At 40.9% G+C, this 21692-nt stretch overlaps 1 protein-coding gene across 1 annotated transcript in view; it reads left to right on the top strand.

Moving 5' to 3' along the window:
• si:dkey-237h12.3 (teneurin-3) overlaps positions 1–21692 on the top strand; it is a 152470-nt gene that overhangs the window by 113241 nt on the left and 17537 nt on the right. The window contains exons 18-21 of the mRNA XM_038992513.1: positions 10309–10558; positions 17523–17543; positions 18761–18993; positions 21087–21241. Of these exons, the coding sequence (XP_038848441.1) occupies positions 10309–10558; positions 17523–17543; positions 18761–18993; positions 21087–21241 (659 nt within the window). The remainder of the gene's footprint in view (positions 1–10308; positions 10559–17522; positions 17544–18760; positions 18994–21086; positions 21242–21692) is intronic.

Genomic DNA, 21692 nt, shown 5'->3' with positions numbered 1-21692 from the left:
TTTCTCCAAAAAGTACGATCTTTGTCCCCATGTGCAGCTGCAAACCGTAGTCTGGCATTTTTATGGCGGTTTTGGAGAAGTGGCTTCTTCCTTGCTGAGCGGCCTTTCAGGTTATGTCGACATAGGACTTGTTTTACTGTGGATATAGATACTTTTGTAGATACCTTTCCTACAGCATCTTCACAAGGTCCTTTGCTGTTGTTCTGGGATTGATTTGCACTTTTCGCACCAAAGTATGTTCATCTCTAGGAGATAGAACGTGTCTCCTTCCTCAGTGTTATGCCGGCTGCATGGTCCCACGGTGTTTATACTTGCGTACTATTGTTTGTACAGACAAACATGGTACCTTCAGGCGTTTGAAAATTGCTCCCAAGGATGAATCAGAATTTTATTTCTGATGTCTTGGCTGATTTTTTTAGATTTTCCCATGATGTCAAGCACAGAGGCACTGAGTTTGAAGGTAGGCCTTGAAATACATCCACAGGTACACCTCCAATTGACTCAAATGATGTCAATTAGCCTATCAGAAGCTTCTAAAGCCATGACATCATTTTTGGGAATTTTCCAAGCTGTTTAAAGGCACAGTCAACTTAGTGTATGTAAACTTCTGACCCACTGGAATTGTGATACAGTGAATTATAAGTGAAATTATCTGTCTGTAAACAATTGTTGGAACAATTACTTGTGTCATGCACAATGTAGATGTCCTAACCGACTTGCCAAAACTATAGTTTGTTAACAAGAAATTTGTGGAGTGTTTGAAAATGAGTTTTAATGACTCCAACCTAAGTGTATGTAAATTTCCAACTTCAACTGTATACAGTGGGGCAAAAAAGTATTTAGTCAGCCACCAATTGTGCAAGTTCTCCCACTTAAAAAGATGAGAGAGGCCTGTAATTTTCATCATAGGTACACTTCAACTATGACAGACAAAATGAGAAAAAAAAATCCAGAAAATCACATTGTAGGATTTTTAATGAATTAATTGCAAATTATGGTGGAAAATAAGTATTTGGTCAATAACAAAAGTTTATCTCAATACTTTGTTATATACCCTTTGTTGGCAATGACAGAGGTCAAACATTTTCTGTAAGTCTTCACAAGGTTTTCACACACTGTTGCTGGTATTTTGGCCCATTCCTCCATGCAGATCTCCTCTAGAGCAGTGATGTTTTGGGGCTGTTGCTGGGCAACACGGACTTTCAACTCCCTCCAAAGATTTTCTATGGGGTTGAGATCTGGAGACTGGCTAGGCCACTCCAGGACCTTGAAATGCTTCTTACGAAGCCACTCCTTTGTTGCCCGGGCGGTGTGTTTGGGATCATTGTCATGCTGAAAGACCCAGCCACGTTTCATCTTCAATGCCCTTGCTGATGGAAGGAGGTTTTCACTCAAAATCTCACGATACATGACCCCATTCATTCTGTCCTTTACACGGATCAGTCGTCCTGGTCCCTTTGCAGAAAAACAGCCCCAAAGCATGATGTTTCCACCCCCATGCTTCACAGTAGGTATGGTGTTCTTTGGATGCAACTCAGCATTCTTTGTCCTCCATACACGACGAGTTGAGTTTTTACCAAAAAGTTCTATTTTGGTTTCATCTGACCATATGACATTCTCCCAATCTTCTTCTGGATCATCCAAATGCTCTCTAGCAAACTTCAGACGGGCCTGGACATGTACTGGCTTAAGCAGGGGGACACGTCTGGCACTGCAGGATTTGAGTCCCTGGCGGTGTAGTGTGTTACTGATGGTAGGCTTTGTTACTTTTGTCCCAGCTCTCTGCAGGTCATTCACTAGGTCCCCCCGTGTGGTTCTGGGATTTTTGCTCACCGTTCTTGTGATCATTTTGACCCCACGGGGTGAAATCTTGCGTGGAGCCCCAGATCGAGGGAGATTATCAGTGGTCTTGTATGTCTTCCATTTCCTAATAATTGCTCCCACAGTTGATTTCTTCAAACCAAGCTGCTTACCTATTGCAGATTCAGTCTTCCCAGCCTGGTGCAGGTCTACAATTTTGTTTCTGGTGTCCTTTGACAGCTCTTTGGTCTTGGCCATAGTGGAGTTTGGAGTGTGACTGTTTGAGGTTGTGGACAGGTGTCTTTTATACTGATAACAAGTTCAAACAGGTGCCATTAATACAGGTAACGAGTGGAGGACAGAGGAGCCTCTTAAAGAAGAAGATACAGGTCTGTGAGAGCCAGAAATCTTGCTTGTTTGTAGGTGACCAAATACTTATTTTCCACCATAATTTGCAAATAAATTCATAAAAAATCCTACAATGTGATTTTCTGGATTTTCTTTTCTCATTTTGTCTGTCATAGTTGAAGTGTACCTATGATGAAAATTTCAGGCCTCTCTCGTCTTTTTAAGTGGGAGAACTTGCACAATTGGTGGCTGACTAAATACTTTTTTGCCCCACTGTATATATATATATATTTTTTTTTTCATTTTGCAGACACTCTTATCCAGAGCGACTTACAGTAGTGAGCACATACATTTTCGTACTTTCTTCATACGGGCCCCCCCTTGGGAATCAAACCCACAACCGTGGTTTTGCAAGCACCATGCTCTACCAACTGAGTTACATGGTTATCAATGTGCAAACATCTGCTCAATATGCAGTAGTTCTGGTAACAGCTATTATACAAAACTGGGTTCCCTTAATAGATTATTGCTCACAAAATGCTTCAGGAAATGTTTTATCGAACTAGTGTACAGAAGTCAATCTGCGTCTTTTGTGTTTACCCCAAGATGCTATGCGTTTTCTGGCTGTTCATTAAACATACAAAATAACTGATATTTAGCTGAACCAAATCTGTCAAAAACATCTAGCACTCAAAGTTTTGCAAAGAGCGTTGAAAAGGAACATTGAGAACTGTTCCAGCTTGACTGCTGCCAGAGCATTGTGTTTCATCCCACCTGTCTCAGGGTAAAGCTAGCTCGTCTCAAAGCCTTCACACAGCAGCGCCAGCGCACAGTGGGGGGGATCGCTGTCTCTAGATGCGAAGCTTCATGATCAACAGATGTGTAGATGCGATATGCATTTCATCTTCGGCATATGATATGCTAATACTTATTGTGTCCTGCGTTAGATTGGGTATCAATGTGCATTTGTTTGGATGTATTATGTTTATTAGGTATGAGGTAGCATTGTTTTGGCAGATTTGTGTAGTTTGATATTGATTACATGAACGACTGAAATGAAGGACACATGCAGATACAGATGGTGTCTTACTTGTCTTTACTATCAGGACTCCAAAGAGGGTTCACTTTCCTTTTCTGTCTTTCTAACCCTTCAAATAGATTAAGAAATTTGCTTTAATGAGGAAAGGTGAAAAATATTCTACTTTTCATTTCACAATCCCATTAGTTTCACCCACAGATAGTATGTCAAGTGTGTGAAATAATTGACGGTTTCCCAGTCAACAGACCCTTAGATGTCAGAGGCACAACATGCCATGTCAGATGATGGGCATTACAGGGAAAAGTGTATACATTGTAATTGTGTATGCCTTTTACAATGTATTGCTATTTTAATATACTGTGTCTTGTCGGCCTTGTTCGTTGGCATGAGATATTTCACATAGTCATGAGGATTAGTTTTGTATTTGCATTTGTATTTATTAAAAATCCCCATTATCTGCTGCCAAGGCAGCATCTACTCTTCCTGGGGTCCAGCAACATTTTTATTTGATTAATTTCACTTTATTTAACCAGGTAGGCTAGTTGAGAACAAGTTCTCATTTACAACTGCGACCTGGAGGCAGTTATATTAAGGCAGTTATATACAGTTTAAAATATTACATGACATTACATTTCATAACAATTTACCCAATACATTTAGTGTGTTCCCTCAAGCCACTACTCCAATATCACATATTTACAATACAACATCCATGTGTACGCGTGTGTAGAATGCGTGTCTTATCATGTGTATGTGTGTCTATGCCTGTGTGTGTTTCTTCACAGTCCCCGGTGTTCCATAAGGTGTATTTTTATCTGTTTTTTAAATCTGATTCTACTGCTTGTATCAGTTACCTGATGTGGAGTAGAGCTCAATGTAGCCATGGCTCTATGTAGTACTCTGCAGCTCCCATAGTCTGTTCTTGGGGCTTGTGAAGAGACCTTTGGTGGGATGTCTTGGGGGGTATACATGGGTGTCCGAGCTGTGTGCTAGTAGTTTAAACAGACACCTCGGTACATTCAGCATGTCAACACTTCTTACAAAAACAAGTAGTGATGAAGTCAATCTCTCCTCCACTTTGAGCAATGAGATATTTACATGCATATTATTAATGTTAGCTCTCCGTGTACATTGAAGGGCCAGCGCTGCTGCCCTGTTCTGAGCCAATTGTAATTTTCCGAGGTCCCTCTTTGTGTCACCTGACCACACGACTGAACAGTAGTCCAGTTGATACAAAACTAGAGCCTGTATGTATGTAGTGTTGTTAAAAAGGCAGAGTAGCACTTTATTATGGACAGACTTCCCCCCATATTAGCTACTGTTGTATCAACATGTTTTGACCATGACAGTTTACAATCCAGGGTTACTCCAAGCAGTTTAGTCACCTCAACTTGCTCAATTTGCACATTATTTATTACAAGATTTAGTTGACGTTTAGGGTTTAGTGAATAATTTGTCTCAACTATTTAGGACTACATTTTTCCCTGCCACCCATTCTGAAACTAACTGCAGCTCTTTGTTAATTGTTGCAGTGATTTCACTTGCTATAGTAGCTGACATGTATAGTGTTGAGTCATCCGCATACATAGACACACTGGCTTTAGTCAAGGCCAGTGGCATGTTATTAGTAAAAAAATATTCAAGTAAGGGGCCTAGACAGCTGCCCTGGGAATTCCTGATTCTACCTGGATTAAGTTGGAGAAGCGTCCATTAAAGAACACCCATGTGTTCTGTTAGACAGGAAAGTCTTTATCCACAATGTAGCAGGGGGTGTAAAGCTGTAATGCATATGTTTTTCCATTAGCAGACTATGATCGAAAATGTCAAAAGTCACACTGATGTCTAACAAAACAGATCCCACAATCTTTTTATCATAAATTTCTCTCAGCCAATCATCAGTCATTTTTGTAAGTGCCGTGCTTGTTGAATGTCCTTTCCTATAAACATGCTGAAAGTTTGTTGTCAATTTGTTTACAGTAAAATAGCATTGTATCTGGTCAAACACAATTTTTTTCAAAAGTTTACAAAGGGTTGGTAACAGGCTGATTGGTCGGCTATTTGACCCAGTAAAGGGGGCTTTACTACTCTTGGGTAGAAGAATTACTTTTGCTTCCCTCCAGGCCTGAGGGCACACACGTTCTAGTAGGCTTAGATTGAAGGTATAACACATAGGAGTGGCAATATCATCCGCTATTAGCCTCAGTAATTTTCCATCCAAGTTGTCAGACCCTGGTGGCTTGCCATTGTTGGTTGTTCACTTCTTCCACACTCACTTCACGGATTTCAGAATTAGAATGCTTGTCTTTCATAATTGAATAAGTTGTACTTGTATCTGTAGTGTCAGCGTTTGTTGCTGTCATGCCTAAGTTTGCTAATCTTCCCAATGAAAAAAATCATTAAAGTAGTTTGTGATGAATGATTCATCTGATTCAATGAATGATGAAGCTTAGTTTGCCTTTTTGCCCAAAATGTAAATCTTTATGTAATTTATCTTTGTTCCATAGTGTAGTTTCTTCTTCTTTTTATTCAGTTTAGTCACATGATTTCTAAATTTGCAGTACGTTTGCCAATCTGTTGTGCAGCCAGACTTATTTTCCATTCCTTTTGCTCATCCCTCTCAACCATACACTTTTTCAAATCCTCATCAATTCACAACGATTTAAACGTTTTTACAGTAATTTTCTTAATGAGTGCATGCGTATTAGTAACTGGAATAAGCAATTTCATAAATGTGTCATGTGCAGTGTCTGGTTGCAGGTTGAGGCCCTTAACAAATTCAGTCTGATAAATAATTATCACAACTTTATTTTCACAACTAGCAATGTATTACTTCCCTAATGCTGTACATTTCAAATTCTTTGATAAAACATGCAAGTTGTGCTCCGCTACAGTCACACTCCTGACGAAGCTACATTGTATGGTATCAGTCATTCTCCTGGTGACTCCAGATGTGGCTATATGCTATCAGTCCTTCTCCTCCTGGTGACTCCAGACATACAGTAGCTATATGCTATCAGTCCTTCTCCTCCTGGTGACTCCAGACATACAGTAGCTATATGCTATCAGTCCTTCTCCTCCTGGTGACTCCAGACATACAGTAGCTATATGCTATCAGTCCTTCTCCTCCTGGTGACTCCAGACATACAGTAGCTATATGCTATCAGTCCTTCTCCTCCTGGTGACTCCAGACATACAGTAGCTATATGCTATCAGTCCTTCTCCTCCTGGTGACTCCAGAAGTAGCTACAGTTGAATTTGGAAGTTTATATACACTTAGGTTGGAGTCATTAAAACTCGTTTTTCAACCACTCCACAAATTTCTTGTTAACAAACTATAGTTTTGGCAAGTCGGTAAAGACATCTACTTTGTGCATTACACAAGTAATTGTTCCAACAATTTTTTACAGACAGATTATTTCACTTATAATTCACTGTATAACAATTCCAGTGGGTCAGAAGTTTACAAACACCAAGTTGACTGTGCCTTTAAACAGCTTGGAAAATTCCAGAAAATGATGTCATGGCTTTAGAAGCTTCTGATAGGCTAATTGACATTATTTGAGTCAATTGGTGTACCTGTGGATGTATTTCAAGGCCTACATTCAAACTCAGTGCCTCTTTGCTTGACATCATGGGAAAATCTAAATAAATCAGCCAAGACCTCAGAAAAAGATTGTAGACCTCCACAAGTTTGGTTCATCCTTGGGAGCAATTTCCAAATGCCTGAAGGTACCATGTTCATCTGTACAAACAATAGTACGCAGCCGTCATAACGCTCAGGAAGGAGACGCGTTCTGTCTCCTAGAGATGAATGTACTTTGGTGCGAAAAGTGCAAATCAATCCCAGAACAACAGCAAAGGACCTTGTGAAGATGCTGGAGGAAACGGGTACAAAAGTATATTTATCCACAGTAAAACAAGTCCTATATCGACATAACCTGAAAGGCCGCTCAGCAAGGAAGAAGCCACTGCTCCAAAACCGCCATAAAAAAGCCAGACTACGGTTTGCAGCTGCACATGGGGACAAAGATCGTACTTTTTGGAGAAATGTCCTCTGGTCTGATAAAACAAAAATAGAACTGTTTGGCCATAATGACCATCGTTATGTTTGGAGGAAAAAGGTGAAGGCTTGCAAGCCGAAGAACTACATCCCACCCGTGAAGCACGGGGGTGGCAGCATCATGTTGTGGGGGTGCTTTGCTGCATTAGGGACTGGTGCACATCACAAAATAGATGGCATCATGATGCAGGAAAATTATGTGGCTATATTGAAGCAACATCTCAAGACATCAGTCAGGAAGTTAAAGCTTGGTCGCAAATGGGTCTTCCAAATGAACATTCACCCCAAGCATACTTCCAAAGTTTAGGCAAAATGGCTTAAGGACAACAAAGTCAAGGTATTGGAGTGGCCATCACAAAGCCCTGACCTCAAGCCTATAGAAAATTTGTGGGCAGAACTGAAAAAGTGTGTGCGAGCAAGGAGGCCTACAAACCTGACTCAGTTACACCAGCTCTGTCAGGAGGAATGGGCCAAAATTCACCCAACTTATTGTGGGAAGATTGTGGAAGGCTACCCAAAATGTTTGACCCAAGTTAAACAATTTAAAGGCAATGCTACCAAATGCTAATTGAGTGTATGGAAACTTCTGACCCACTGGGAATGTGATGAAAGAAATAAAAGCAGAATTAATCATTCTCTCTACTATTATTCTGAAATTTCACATTCTTAAAATAAAATGTTGATCCTAACTGACCTAAGACAGGGAATTTTTACTCGGAATTGTGAAAAACTGAGTTTAAATGTATTTGGATAAGGTGTATGTAAACTTCCGACTTTAATTGTCTATGGTATGAATCCTTCTCCTCCTGATGACTCCAGTCATAGCTATATGGTATCAGTCCTTCTCCTCCTGGTGACTCCAGACATAGCTATATGGTATCAGTCCTTCTCCTCCTGGTGACTCCAGACATAGCTATATGGTATCAGTCCTTCTCCTCCTGATGACTCCAGTCATAGCTATATGGTATCAGTCCTCCTCCTGGTGACTCCAGACATAGCTATATGGTATCAGTCCTTCTCCTCCTGGTGACTCCAGACATAGCTATATGGTATCAGTCCTTCTCCTCCTGGTGACTCCAGACATAGCTATATGGTATCAGTCCTTCTCCTCCTGGTGACTCCAGACATAGCTATATGGTATCAGTCCTTCTCCTCCTGGTGACTCCAGACATAGCTATATGGTATCAGTCCTTCTCCTCCTGGTGACTCCAGACATAGCTATATGGTATCAGTCCTTCTCCTCCTGGTGACTCCAGACATAGCTATATGGTATCAGTCCTTCTCCTCCTGGTGACTGTCTCCATTTCCCCTTGCCTTCCCTGTCTGAGGAGTCTACTGTGATGTAGTTAAGAGTTTTCCTCTCCTCCTCTGGCGAGGACTCTTAACAGTCTCTCTCTCGCTCTTCTCTGGGGCCTGTCTAACTAGATAAGGCCTGTGCTGTAGCTATGCTCCCTCTACACCTCTTCGCCCCTTCTCCTTCCCTCCATCTCTGCTGCAAAGTGGCTATATGCCCTCTGTTAAAGCAAGGCTGTCGAGCCCTACAAACATGTTCAGATGTTCAGTGGCCTTAGCCTGGGTACAGTGACAAATTGTAGCTCTGTCAGACAGATTCTGTCAGAGAGAGAGGGACTGTAAAGTGGATGGGACCGTTAATGTGTGTGCTAGATAGAAGGTGGGTAAAATGTATGTGCGTATTTTATTCATTACATTAGACTTTCTAATGGAGTATGGGAAGACATATCTGTGATTGAAGTGACTGTGATATGTGGTTGTCTCACCTAGCTATCTTTAGATGAATACAGTAACTTAGTGGCTCTGGATAAGAACGTCTGCTAAATGACTCAAATGTAAACATGTAAGTGTAAATGTAGGGTACTGGGGGCAGGCTGCCAAATTTACCTCATCATTAAATGAATATTTTTAGAAAATATTTGATCTTACTTTTTAGTAAGGTGTAATGCTTCAAGCTTTTTATCCTGAACTCTATATTGGATATGTAAAAAAGGTACTCTCATTGGGACTTGGTGTAATTAGGATAAATTCAGCATTATGATAGTGAAGGTAATGTGTGACATCTTGTGCTGGTTATTCCATAATTACTTGGTTATTACTTTGCTATAGGGCTATCGGGAATACTTGCTTTCGAGTCAGACCTCGTTCAACGTTAGATCACTCACATAGGATGTAGCTGAGCAGACAGATGGATTGCAGTGCAATTAAATCCCCAAGGTCGTCCGTTTGATGGCGTCACACACAATGCCATCCCCCGCACCCATTAATCTTTGTTAGCCGCACATTTGTAATGCTCTCTGTTACATAGAAACGGAGCAGTGGGATTGTCTTGCCAGCGGTCTCCCTAGAGAAAGTCTTCATTTGAGTTCCCCCCTTTTAATTAATCAATGAAAGGAACTAATCGGAGAGGGACAAACATACATCGAGATTTGCGGGGGTAATGTCAAGGGAACCGGCGGTGCTACACCGGGCGTTCAGTGCTGCCATCGATCTGGTAATGAGGAAGAGAGAGTGTCGGAATTCAAACGCGTTGCCACGGTGTGAATAATTAAGTGCTCCCAGTATGCAATTCACCACTTTGATGTTTTTTCTACTTTTTTTCTTTTGAAGTCTACTCCACCATATCCCTCCCTCCGAAAAAAAATAGTTATATTTTCCCCTCGATCAAATATTTATCTCTAATGACTGATGAAGTTCAATTGAAGTTCCGTTACTTTTGCGAGGTATATTGTGTGCTGCGTTTGTCTAACCCTCCTCGCCATGACGTGGAGTACTGGGAGGAAATGGAAAAGGGTCCAGGCGAGATTGAAAGAACATCATGTTCTGTAAAGAGGTTACTATTAATTGATGAGTTTACGAATCCCACTAAACAGGTTCCTTACAAAAATTATATCACAATTCATGAGACATTGAAATATGAAATAAAGTTGTAAACAGCATATAACAAATTATTATAACAATTATTATAATTAGCACAGCTCAAAGTCATCATTCTCATCAATCATCAATTACATAGAAACTACTCTCTATAGTTTTCCTGTTTTTTCAGGCATCCTCTACAAAGGCAGCGGTGAGAACCAGTTCATCTCGCTGCAGCCTCCCGTCATCTCTACAGTGATGGGGAACGGTCGGCGCCGCAGCATCTCGTGCCCCAGCTGCAACGGGCAGGCCCTGGGCAACAAGTTGCTGGCGCCCGTGGCCCTGGCGTGGGGCATCGACGGCAGCCTCTACGTGGGCGATTTCAACTACATCAGACGCATCTACCCATCGGGCAACGTCACCAGCGTCATGGAGCTCAGGTTAGTTCAGGTTCTGCATGGAATCATAATGGTGGTGCACGGTTGTTTTGTTCTGGCCCTTTGTCCCTTTAGCTCAGATATTGAGGCTTTGCATGGCTCTGTAATAGTGCACAACCTTTGACCTATTGGTTCAGACCTTTTGACCCTCGAATTAGAGATTGATTCTTTATTTCTTCTGAGGTAATAGTGCAAGGAGGTGGTGTTTAAGACAAAGTGGGTTGCATGGATGTGACACTCACCCATAGCATGTTGGCTGGAGTACATACAAAGCAGCATGCTGCTCACAGAGTGACAGACTAGTCTCTGTTGGCAAAGATGTTTGGCTTTGAGCAGCATGTGTTGTTGTGTAGAAGGTTGTGAGTTCAAGCCCCACTGGAGGCAGATCAAAATAGTTAAATGTTACATAATCTTGAAAGGGTGGACATCTGACGTGTACAGTGGCTTGCGAAAGTATTCACCCCCCTTGGCATTTTTCCTATTTTGTTGCCTTACAACCTGGAATTAAAATGGCTTTTTTGTGGGTTTGTATCATTTGATTTACACAACATGCCTACCACTTTGAAGATGCAAAATATTTTTTTTTGTAAAACAAGCAAGAAATAAGACAAAAAAACTGAAAACTTGAACGTTCATAACTATTCAACCACCCAAAGTCAATACTTTGTAGAGACACCTTTTGCAGCAATTACAGCTGCAAGTCTATTGGGGTATGTCTCTATAAGCTTGGCACATCTAGCCACTGGGATTCTTCAAGGAAAAACTGCTCCAGCTCCTTCAAGTTGGATGGGTTCCGCTGGTGTACAGCAATCTTCAAGTCATACCACAGATTCTCAATTGGATTGAGGTCTGGGTTTTGACTAGGCCATTCCAAGACATTTAAATGTTTCCCCATAAACCACTCGAGTGTTGCTTTAGCAGTATGCTCATTGTCCTGCTGGAAGGTGAACCTCCGTCCCAATCTCAAATCTCTGGAAGACTGAAACAGGTTTTCCTCAAGAATTTCCCTGTATTTAGCGCCATCCATCATTCCTTCAATTCTGACCAGTTTCCCAGTCCATGCCGCTGAAAAACATCCCCACTGCATGATGCTGCCACCACCATGCTTCACTGTGGGAATGATGTTCTCGGGGTGATGAGAGGTGTTGGGTTTGCGCCAGACATAGCGTTTATATTGATGGCCAAAAAGTTAAATTTTAGTGTCACCTGCCAGAGTACCTTCTTCCATATGTTTGGGGAGTCTCCCACATGCCTTTTGGCGAACACTTTAAGCAATGGCTTTTTTCTGGACACTCTTCTGTAAAGCCCAGCTCTGTGGAGTGTACGGCTTAAAGTGGTCCTATGGACAGATTCTCCAATCTCCACTGTGGAGCTTTGCAGCTCCTCCAGTGTTATCTTTGGTCTCTTTGTTGCCCCTCTGATTAATGCCCTCCTTGCCTGGTCCTTGAGTTTTGGTGGGCGGCCCTCTCTTGGCAGGTTTGTTGTGGTGCCATATTCTTTCCATTTTTTAATAATGGATTTAATGGTGCTCTATGGGATGTTCAAAGTTTAGGATATTTTTTTATAACCCAACCCTGATCAGTAATTTTCCACAACTTTGTCCCTGACCTGTTTGGAGAGCTCCTTGGTCTTCATGGGGCTGCTTGCTTGGTCGTGCCCCTTGATTAGTGGTGTTGCAGACTATGGGGCCTTTCAGAACAGGTGTATATATACTGACATCATATGACAGCTCATGTGACACTTAGATTGCACACAGGTGGACTTTATTTAACTAATTATGTGACTTCTGAAGGTAATTGGTTGCACCAGATCTTATTTAGGGGCTTCATAGCAAAGGGGGTGAATACATATGCACACACCACTTTTAAGTTTTTTATTTTTTATAAATTTTTGAAACAAGTTATTTTTTTCATTTCGCTACACCAACTTGGACTATTTTGTGTATGTCTATTACATGAAATCCAAATAAAAATCAATTTAAATTACAAGTTGTAATGCAACAAAATAGGAAAAACGCCAAGGGGGTGAATACTTTTGCAAGGCACTGTTGTGGTGTTCTTTGAACTGTGAATCAGTGGTTTTCAGAGACTATCTTCACAATGACCAGGGTGGTCAGACACCTTTTAGCGTACTTGCACAGTATCAAATGTGATGGAATGGGAAAACGGACAGATTTAATATTTACAGTGTATTCTAAAAGTATTCAGACCCCTTGACTTTTCCCACATTTTGTTACAGCCTTATTCTAAAATGTATTAAATTAGTTTTTTTCCTTAACAATCTTCACACAATACCCCATAATGACGAAGTGAAAACAGGTTTTTAGAAATGTTTGCTTATGTAAATACCTTATTTACATAAGTATTCAGACCTTTGCTATGAGACTCAGGTGCATCCTGTTTCCATGATTTGGAAAGGCACACACCTGTCTATATATGGTCCCACAGTTGACAGTGCAGAGCAAACACCAAGCCATCAGGTTGAAGGAATTGTACATAGAGCTCTGAGACAGGATGGTGTCAAAGCTCAGATCTGGGGAAGGTTACCAAAACATTTCTGAAGCATTGAAGGTCCCCTAGAACACAGTGACCTCCATCATTCTTAAATGGAAGAAGTTTGGAACTGCCAAGACTCTTCTTAGAGCTGGCCGCCCGGCAAAACTGAGCAATCGGGGTAGGAGGGCTTTGGTCAGGGAGGTGACCAAGATCCTAGTAGTCCCTCTGACAGAACTCCAGAGTTCCACTGTGGAGATGTGAGAACCTTCCAGAAGGACAACCGTCTCTGCAGCACTTCACCAATCAGGCCTTTATGGTAGAGTGGCCAGACGGAAGTCACTCTTCAGTAAAAGGCATATGACAGTCCACTTGGAGTTTGCCAGACGGCACCTAAAGGACTCTCAGACCATGAAACAAGATTCTCTGGTCTGATGAAAACAAGATTGAACTCTTTGGCCTGAATGCCAAGCGTCACATCTGGAGGAAACCTTGCACCGACCCTACGGTGAAGCATGGTGGTGGCAGCATCATGCTGTGGGGATGTTTTTTAAGGGCGGGGACTGGGAGATTAGTCAGGACCAAGGGAAAGATGAATGGAGCAAAGTACAGAGAGAACCTTGATGATAACCTGCTTCAGAGCGCTCAGGACCTCAGACTGGGGCGACGATTCACCTTCCAACAGGACAACGACCCTAAGCACACAGCCAAGACAACGCAGGAATGGCTTTGGGACAAGTCTCTGAATGTCCTTGAGTGGCCCAGCCAGAGCCCGGACTTGAACCCGATCGAACATCTCTGGAGAGACCTGTAAATGGCTGTGCAGCGACGCTCCCCATCCAACCTGACAGAGCTTGAGAGGATCTGCAGAAAAGAATGGGAGAAACTCCCCCAAATACAGGTGTGCCAAGCTTGTAGCGTCATAACCAGTAAGACTCAAGGCTGTAATCATTGCCAAAGGTGCTTCAACAAAGTACTGAGTTAAAGGTCTGAATACTTATTTAAACATGATATTTAAGTTTTCTCTTTTTAAGAAATTTGCTAAAAAAATCTAAAAACCTGTTTTTGCTTTGTCATTATGGGAAATTGTGTGTAGATTGACGTGGAAACATTTTAATCAATTGTAGAATAATGCTGTAACGTAACAAAATGTGGAAAAATTCAAGGGGTCTGAATACTTTCCGAATGCACCGTAATGTGGAATCTATACTATATCCTTTACAATTAGAGAAAGACTCCATGTCTTTTGCCATGTAATTGAGATGATTTAGGCCGACTTGCCAAGTTGGCCTCAATCACCAATAAGCTTCATTTTGCCAGTTGGCAGACTCCGAAACAGCAGATGTTGATTAGAATGAAAGCTGTTTTACAGCCAGGGCTACTCACAACAAAGCATATGAAATCTGTCTACCAAGAGGCTACAGTTGATGTGTCTATCTCTTAAAATCAATTTGATGACCCTGGCCCACATATTGCAAACACCAGTGATTGCACTTCAGTCTTCAGTACAGAAGACATCCCCACAAATCACACAACATTCACAACCGCCTTGCCTGTTCATTATGTTTCAATACATTCTCTTATAGGTGCATGGAGAATGTTAAGCCAACATGATTGGATTGCTCGATATAGGAAATTGTTGTGTCTTTTCTATTGTTAATGTGATGACAATTATTTTATGAAATCAATTATTACGCAATTAAATTAATCATATAACAATTAATTAAGTAGTAATCTTGGGGCACCATGGAAAAAGTGTATTTAACGAGTTACCGTTTTCCGAATTAACTCTTAAAGATATAAAGATCTCTTACATTTCAGTCATCAGTCAGTCATTAAATTAATTGTTACCTTCTATCAGTCTCATTCTGAATGTCGCAAAACTCTTGGATATCTGCACGAACTCTAGCATAAATGATGAATCAGTGATATACAAATTGGCTTAATTATTTATTTACTAGCTAACTAAATAATCACACAGAATTACATAAACACACAAACAGGATAACTTACACATTGATTACTACACAATGACACAACTACACAATGAAAAGTCCCTAGTGGACTAACCCGATCTGACGGCTTGGTAGACAATGGAAAGGGGTGGGGACAGATAAAGTGCCGGAAAGACAGAATGGACCAACTACATACAGTTGATTACTATGCTCATGGAAATGCTAATAGTTTGCACATGAACGGCCGCTCATTCGAAAATAATTGCAATGTACATATTTACACTTGTATGTCTTGTCGTCTCTCTCTGTTGAAATCGCCCGGTCCATTTTCTTTGGAGAGTAATTCATTAGAAGTCTCTGGTTGTGTTCCGTTAGATGTACCAATGGTCATTTGATAGGGAAATGTTCAATGTCCTTCTCTCGTCTTCAGTTGAGTTTCATAGACTATTTTACATATACAGCTGCAGACTGTGAATGTGTAGTCTTTAGTTTTGTAGATTTCTTAACCATTTGTAACGTATTCAGCTGGCGCTGCACGTAACTGGTCTATAGGGTGGTAGCCATTTAAATTGCAACCATTTCAACATGTAGCTACAGCTCCATGCTCCCAAAAGGGCAAGTCATGACAAACTGTATAATGCATGTATTTACAGGTCACTGACAAATAAAGGAAATACAGCTTCAATGCACCTTGGCATAGATTCTACAAGTGTCTGGAGGGATGTGACACCATTCTTCCACAGGCAATTCCATAATTTGGTGTTTTGTTGATGGTGGTGGAAAACGCTGTCTCAGGCACGGTGCCAGAATCTCCCATAAGTGTTCAAATGGGTTGAGATCTGGTGACTGAGACGGCCATGGTTAATGGTTTACATTGTTTTCATGCTCATCAAACCATTCACTGACCACTCGTGCCCTGCGGATGGGCGGTATTGTCATCCTATGGGGGCATAGCCATGGTAGACAAAATAATGGCCTTCCCACCATTTTTATACATGACCCTAAGAATTATGGGATGTTGATAGCTTAATTAACTCAGAAACTCCACCTGTGTGTGAGCACCTGCTTTCAATATACTGTACTTTGTATCCCTCATTTACTCAAGTGGTTTCTTTATTTGGGTAGATACCTGTAAGCAAGTCCCAACCTGGCTTCTCAACCTGGCATGCCCCAACGATTTGGATTTTGGATATAAAGTCTTTATTTAGATATGGAGCTGTATAACAAGTGGCAGGATCAATATTCCGATACTCAGTTGTTAGTGCTGAGCGATTAACATACATTTAGGTACATTTGGATGAACTGTGTGATGTAGTAAGGGGTTGTAGGTTCCAACAGGCCAATATTCTACATAGTTTAGCAAAGAAAACGTGGTAATTAACTACAATTACCATAATCCATAGAGATGAGATGATCATTTGGGATGAAATAAAAAAGTTATGCAATAAAACAAATGTAATATACACAACAACTGAAAATATTTTATTTAAGTAAAGTAATGTGAATAAATGGTGGTTAATAAAGTGGAATTTTATTAATTATTTTTATTCTGTGTTACAGCGTTCAACCCACGTAATGCAAAGTAATCTAAACCGAAATTGAAAAAACGTGATGTACTAAGGAGTTATATTTTCCAACAGGCCGATATTCTACATAGTTCACTGCATGAAACGTGGTAATTAACTACAATGACCATAATCCATTGCGCGCTTACATATGTCTGTGTTTCTTTTATGCATGCTACGTAAAAAAAGACTGGGAAAAAAGACTGAATGAGCGATCGATAGGGAAAGAGAGCAGTTGCTTTCACGACAAATCTCTCCTTGAAAATACCTGATCTAAGTGATTGATAGTTGGTATTCAGCAGTCATAAAAGTATTCCTTATTTACTCTGAAGAACTACTAAAATAGTGATTTTATCAGACAGCATAGGCAGCAGCTCTATAGAGATGAGATGATGACTTGGAATGAAATAATAGTCATCAAATAAAACAAATGTAATATACACATCAACTGAAATATTTTATTAAAGTAAAGCAATGTGAATAAATTATGCTTAATAAGTGATAAGCGGTAATGTCAGTCACTACCATCATGGGATTTTAATTAATTGTGAGAATGCATTAAACACAACAGTGTTGCTACAGCATTTAATGTTTCAAAAATAATAATCGAAATTGAAAACGGTTATCCTTTTTTAAATAATCGAACCGAAACTGATTTGACCTCAAAAAGAACGAATCGCTCAGCACTATTGGTGATTGAATGGAGAAAAAAGCAGTGGTGTAATGGCCCAATGCATTCCCTTGTTTTTATATTGTCCCCTCTGTGAGTTATGGCTGTAGGGTTTAACTCCAAGACATAGTCACTCCTCCTTTTTCTCCTTCTCCTTTCTGCACAACAAATCTTCATTGTCTGCTCCTTTTTTATGGTGTTTTTCTTAGACCTTTAAGTCACACACTTTTACGGTCTCTCTTTGTCTTTCTCTTTTCTGCTTCCTTCCTTTCTTCCCGCCCTAAGAAATAAAGATTTTAGACACAGGTAGGTGTATGATGGTGCAATTATGTCACTGTCTTTCTGTGTGTTAAGAATGCATGTATTTTTATGAACATATTTTTATGGTAAATTGATAAGCCATTAAGGCATTATTTAATCATCTGGTTTGGCTCATAAAGGTGTCCAGTTTTATAACCGCACTCTGTAATGTAACATTAATTTTTTTCACTGTGTTTAATGCATTCTCACATTTATTTTAACACACTCACATTATTCCATTCATAAGTGTCAAAGGCTTACAGTATTGACTAATGTACCATTAAACATAAGAACACTTACTGGGGCTATCTTCATTGCCAGACAGTTAAACAAGTTCTAACCACATTCAACAGCTTATGTTTCAGGCTTATCATTGGCCTCCGAGCACACAGATGAGTTGTGTCTTCCTCAGTTGGAAAGAGTTGACCTTTTGATATGTCAATGTGCAATGTGTCATTTAGTCATGTAAGAGGATTATGGGTAACTGGCTTAGAACATGTTTAATGTAATTGTCTTTGACAAAAGATAAAAATTCAACAGTCAATACTACTATACTTGCTGTATGTTGGTGGCATACAGCGCCCTACATAGAAAATTATTAATTATGTCCTTGCGTTGGATGATTTTTTCATAATAGCAGCAAGCCTTGAAGACATCTCTCCTATACTCATTCTGAAGGAGCACGACACATTGAGGCATTTAAAATGAAAGCAAATAAGAACAACCCGACGAAATGCCATTCAGTTGTTGACTGTCATTAACATAAACACTTTATTCCATATTTACCATAGGCTTCCCCGCGCAGAGGAGTGATAACGGTTCAAATAATCTGACACACTTGATGTTGTCGCTGCCGCTTTGTCATACGCAAACCCACTCCAGTCATATCCTGTTAAATTCTCTGACTCTTTTCCTTGACTGTCAAACCTATTCCCCACCCGTTTGTTATGCAAAAATACTCACACAGCACAAGCTTAATTGGCCATTCACAATGACAAAGATACAAACAGATACAGAGGCTCCTTTTTCTGTGCTCATTATAATTCTCAATGTCAAATTATCTTTCTGTTATTTAGGAAAAACACCTTTAAATTCAACAAAGGAAAACATGTAAAGCGTTGATTATTTTTGGACTGTTCATAAAAACACCTTTTAAACAAGTTTATTTTGAGATTGTTCATATTGCGGCAATCACAGTAACCACATTATTTCCACAATCCTAGTAACAACCCTGCTCACCGCTATTACCTGGCCACCGACCCAGTGACTGGGAAGCTGTATGTGTCCGACACCAACTCGCGGAGGATCTACCGGCCCAAGGTCCTGACTGGGATCAAGGAACTGCAGAGTAACGCGGAGGTGGTTGCAGGGACCGGGGAGCACTGTCTGCCCTTTGACGAGACCCATTGTGGGGATGGGGGCAAGGCCACGGAGGCCCTGCTCACTGGGCCAAAAGGTAGGACCTAAGCCAACATTAGTCTGTTCCCTCCAGGGTTTGCCAATTCTGCTCCTGGAAAACTCCTGGGTGTACAGGGCTGCAGGCTTTTGGTCCAGCCCTGCAGTAAAACATTTGATTAGAACATAATTAGCTGAATTGGATGTGCTACCGCAGGGCTGAAATTGAATCCTGCAAAGCTCTCAAAAGATTGGTGGTTCACAGCACAAAATATGTTTTAGAAGTAATGTGTTATCCCTTTTCACCAGGTCAGAAAATGTTTACACAAGGGTAACTGGCAGCATTCACCATAAGTGTACTGTAGCACCAACCAGTATGGCAGCCATCAAATAAAATAAAATGTTAGTTGTCACATGCTTCGTAAACAACAGGTGTAGACTAACATTGAAATGCTTACGGACCCTTCCCAACAATGCAGAGAGAGAAAATAGAGACATTTTTGGATTGGATAAACAACAACAACAGTAATTGTTTGATGGTGGGGACGCAGGGCTATGTTCCAAACAAAAACTACAAGTGTGCTTGCTTCAGTTCCTCAATGGGAAAACTAGGTGAGCACAACAACAAAAAATCCTATAGTTGAAGGCTCTTTCCTTGAGTCATAAAAGTGCATTGAAATGACTTGCATTACTTTTTTTCAGATTTAATTATTGACAAATGCTGTTAAAGTAAAAGTAAAATGCACATAAAATCAGTAGTGGATTCAGACATGTGTCAGGTGAACTATTGTGTCCTCACCTTTGGTCTAATAATTTCCTCATAATCTCCAGTGTTCTCTTTCAATGGTCATGCATATGCTTTTTAAAGTTCTTCTGTTTCAATTTGGCCCTATCCATATAGGTCAATTTCCATGAGCGTAAGGGGTTAAGAAGTCATGGATTATTAGTTTGTCTGGTGTGTGCCAGTCTTTAAAGTCCCCCTTAATGGCCCAGCTTAGACTGCATTTAAAAGAGTGGGTTTGACTGAAGGGAGTCTGGGAGGGAGGGACTCTAACTATGAAATGGGAGGAGGTAGAGGCTGGGGGAAAGATGGCAGATGGCTGGGGTTTTCTTTTCCAGACGTTTTGCTGAAATATGCTCAAATGTGACACTTTTCATCTGTCTGAATTTCCCCTCCGACTTTCAAGTAGCCAGCTCTCCCAGAATGCATTGGTGGTCCCTCAGCTCTTTAATGTTTCAGTAGCCAGGCAATCTTTGTGCAGACCTACATGTAGCCACAGGTCAAACCAAAGCACTCACCTATAAAAATAAATCATAAAAAAATAAACTGATTTAGAAGCTATTAAATCTGTTAAAGGCAGAATATATACCAATTCCTCACCTCTTGTGATCTACTTTTCTCACCCTGAGTTTAAAAACCAGCCACAGTGTGTGCTTACACCAGCGTTTATAGCGCTTATTAAAAAAAGAAATGGAAATGTGCGTGAGGTTTAATTGAAATCCTATAGGCACCGCTCTCTGTTAGGAGCCCACAATAACATGATGAGATGTGAAGTGTGCCATGGTTGCTAATGTATTTTCCCTGTGTGGGACAAATTACTACGGCAAGCACTCTCTCCTCGCACAGAAAGTTGGAACCCTCAGCCGACACTCAATCAGTCGGGCAATTTAGCCCGCCGTCGTAACCATGGCAACTGCCTGTCGTTCACCCGTTTCGTCTAAAATTGGCCCAAGCCGTCATTTCCCCCCGCCCACCCATTTCACAGATAGAGTGAAGAGGGTTGATGATTATAGGGAGTTGGAGCTGCAATTTAAGGGAAAAAAGTAACGCTCATTGACACTGTACCTATGAGTTCTGCTTTTAGAGGTGGGATATGGCGGGATGCGTGGTGCCCGGCACACATACAGTAGAGATACAGCCTTTCCCACTTCACCCTGAGAAATTATTCAATAGCAGGAAAGCAGGCGGTTGAATTATTGAAGGATGTGCTTTTTGCAGTGACCTGAATAATGGGAAGCCAAACTCGACACATGTATCCGTCGTGTTCTGTCCACAGAGTCATGGAAGCAGAAAGAACTTCACATTTCCCACATCTGACACATCTATCATCTGCCTTTCTTTTATTCCCCCCTTCCCCCCTTTTGCCGCGACAGGTATCGCTGTGGACAAGAATGGACTGATATATTTTGTGGACGGTACCACGATCCGGAGAGTTGACCAAAGCGGCATCATATCCACACTCCTGGGCTCCAATGACCTCACGTCGGCACGCCCCCTGACCTGTGACATCAGCATGGACAGCAATCAGGTGACTGTCAGATTACCAGTCAGGTCTCCCTCAAGCCTGTTCTGTCCTCAAGTCAGTTCCCATAGGGCTCACATCAAAGTGGTTCTCTTCCTGCCCATCTATGAGTCACTCAGTCTGGAGTGTTACATAATGTCAGTCTCTTTAGGATTCTGAGATCGCAAATATATATTTTTTTATCAAGGGCATGCCAATTTGACCAATCATCGCACTATTACTGCATAAAACCATCAAATCTCTGCAATATTACCGCATTAAACTGTCTGATTACCACACTACAAAAAGAAGGTTAGCATAAAATGGTTCAATCAAGCCATTTTTGTGACAATTTGGACAAAATCATTGCATATTGCCATGCAAAATGTTAAATATGCTGCAGCACAATCAAGCAATTTTGACCGCAGCTATCCCCCAAAACTGCCATGAAATCATGATAATGCAAGTACTTACACAG

Source organism: Salvelinus namaycush, chromosome 5 (genome assembly GCF_016432855.1).
Source record: "Salvelinus namaycush isolate Seneca chromosome 5, SaNama_1.0, whole genome shotgun sequence".
NCBI classification, from domain to species: domain Eukaryota; kingdom Metazoa; phylum Chordata; class Actinopteri; order Salmoniformes; family Salmonidae; genus Salvelinus; species Salvelinus namaycush.
The sequence above is the reverse complement of the archived record's forward strand: the minus strand, read 5'-3'. Positions and strand labels throughout refer to the sequence as shown.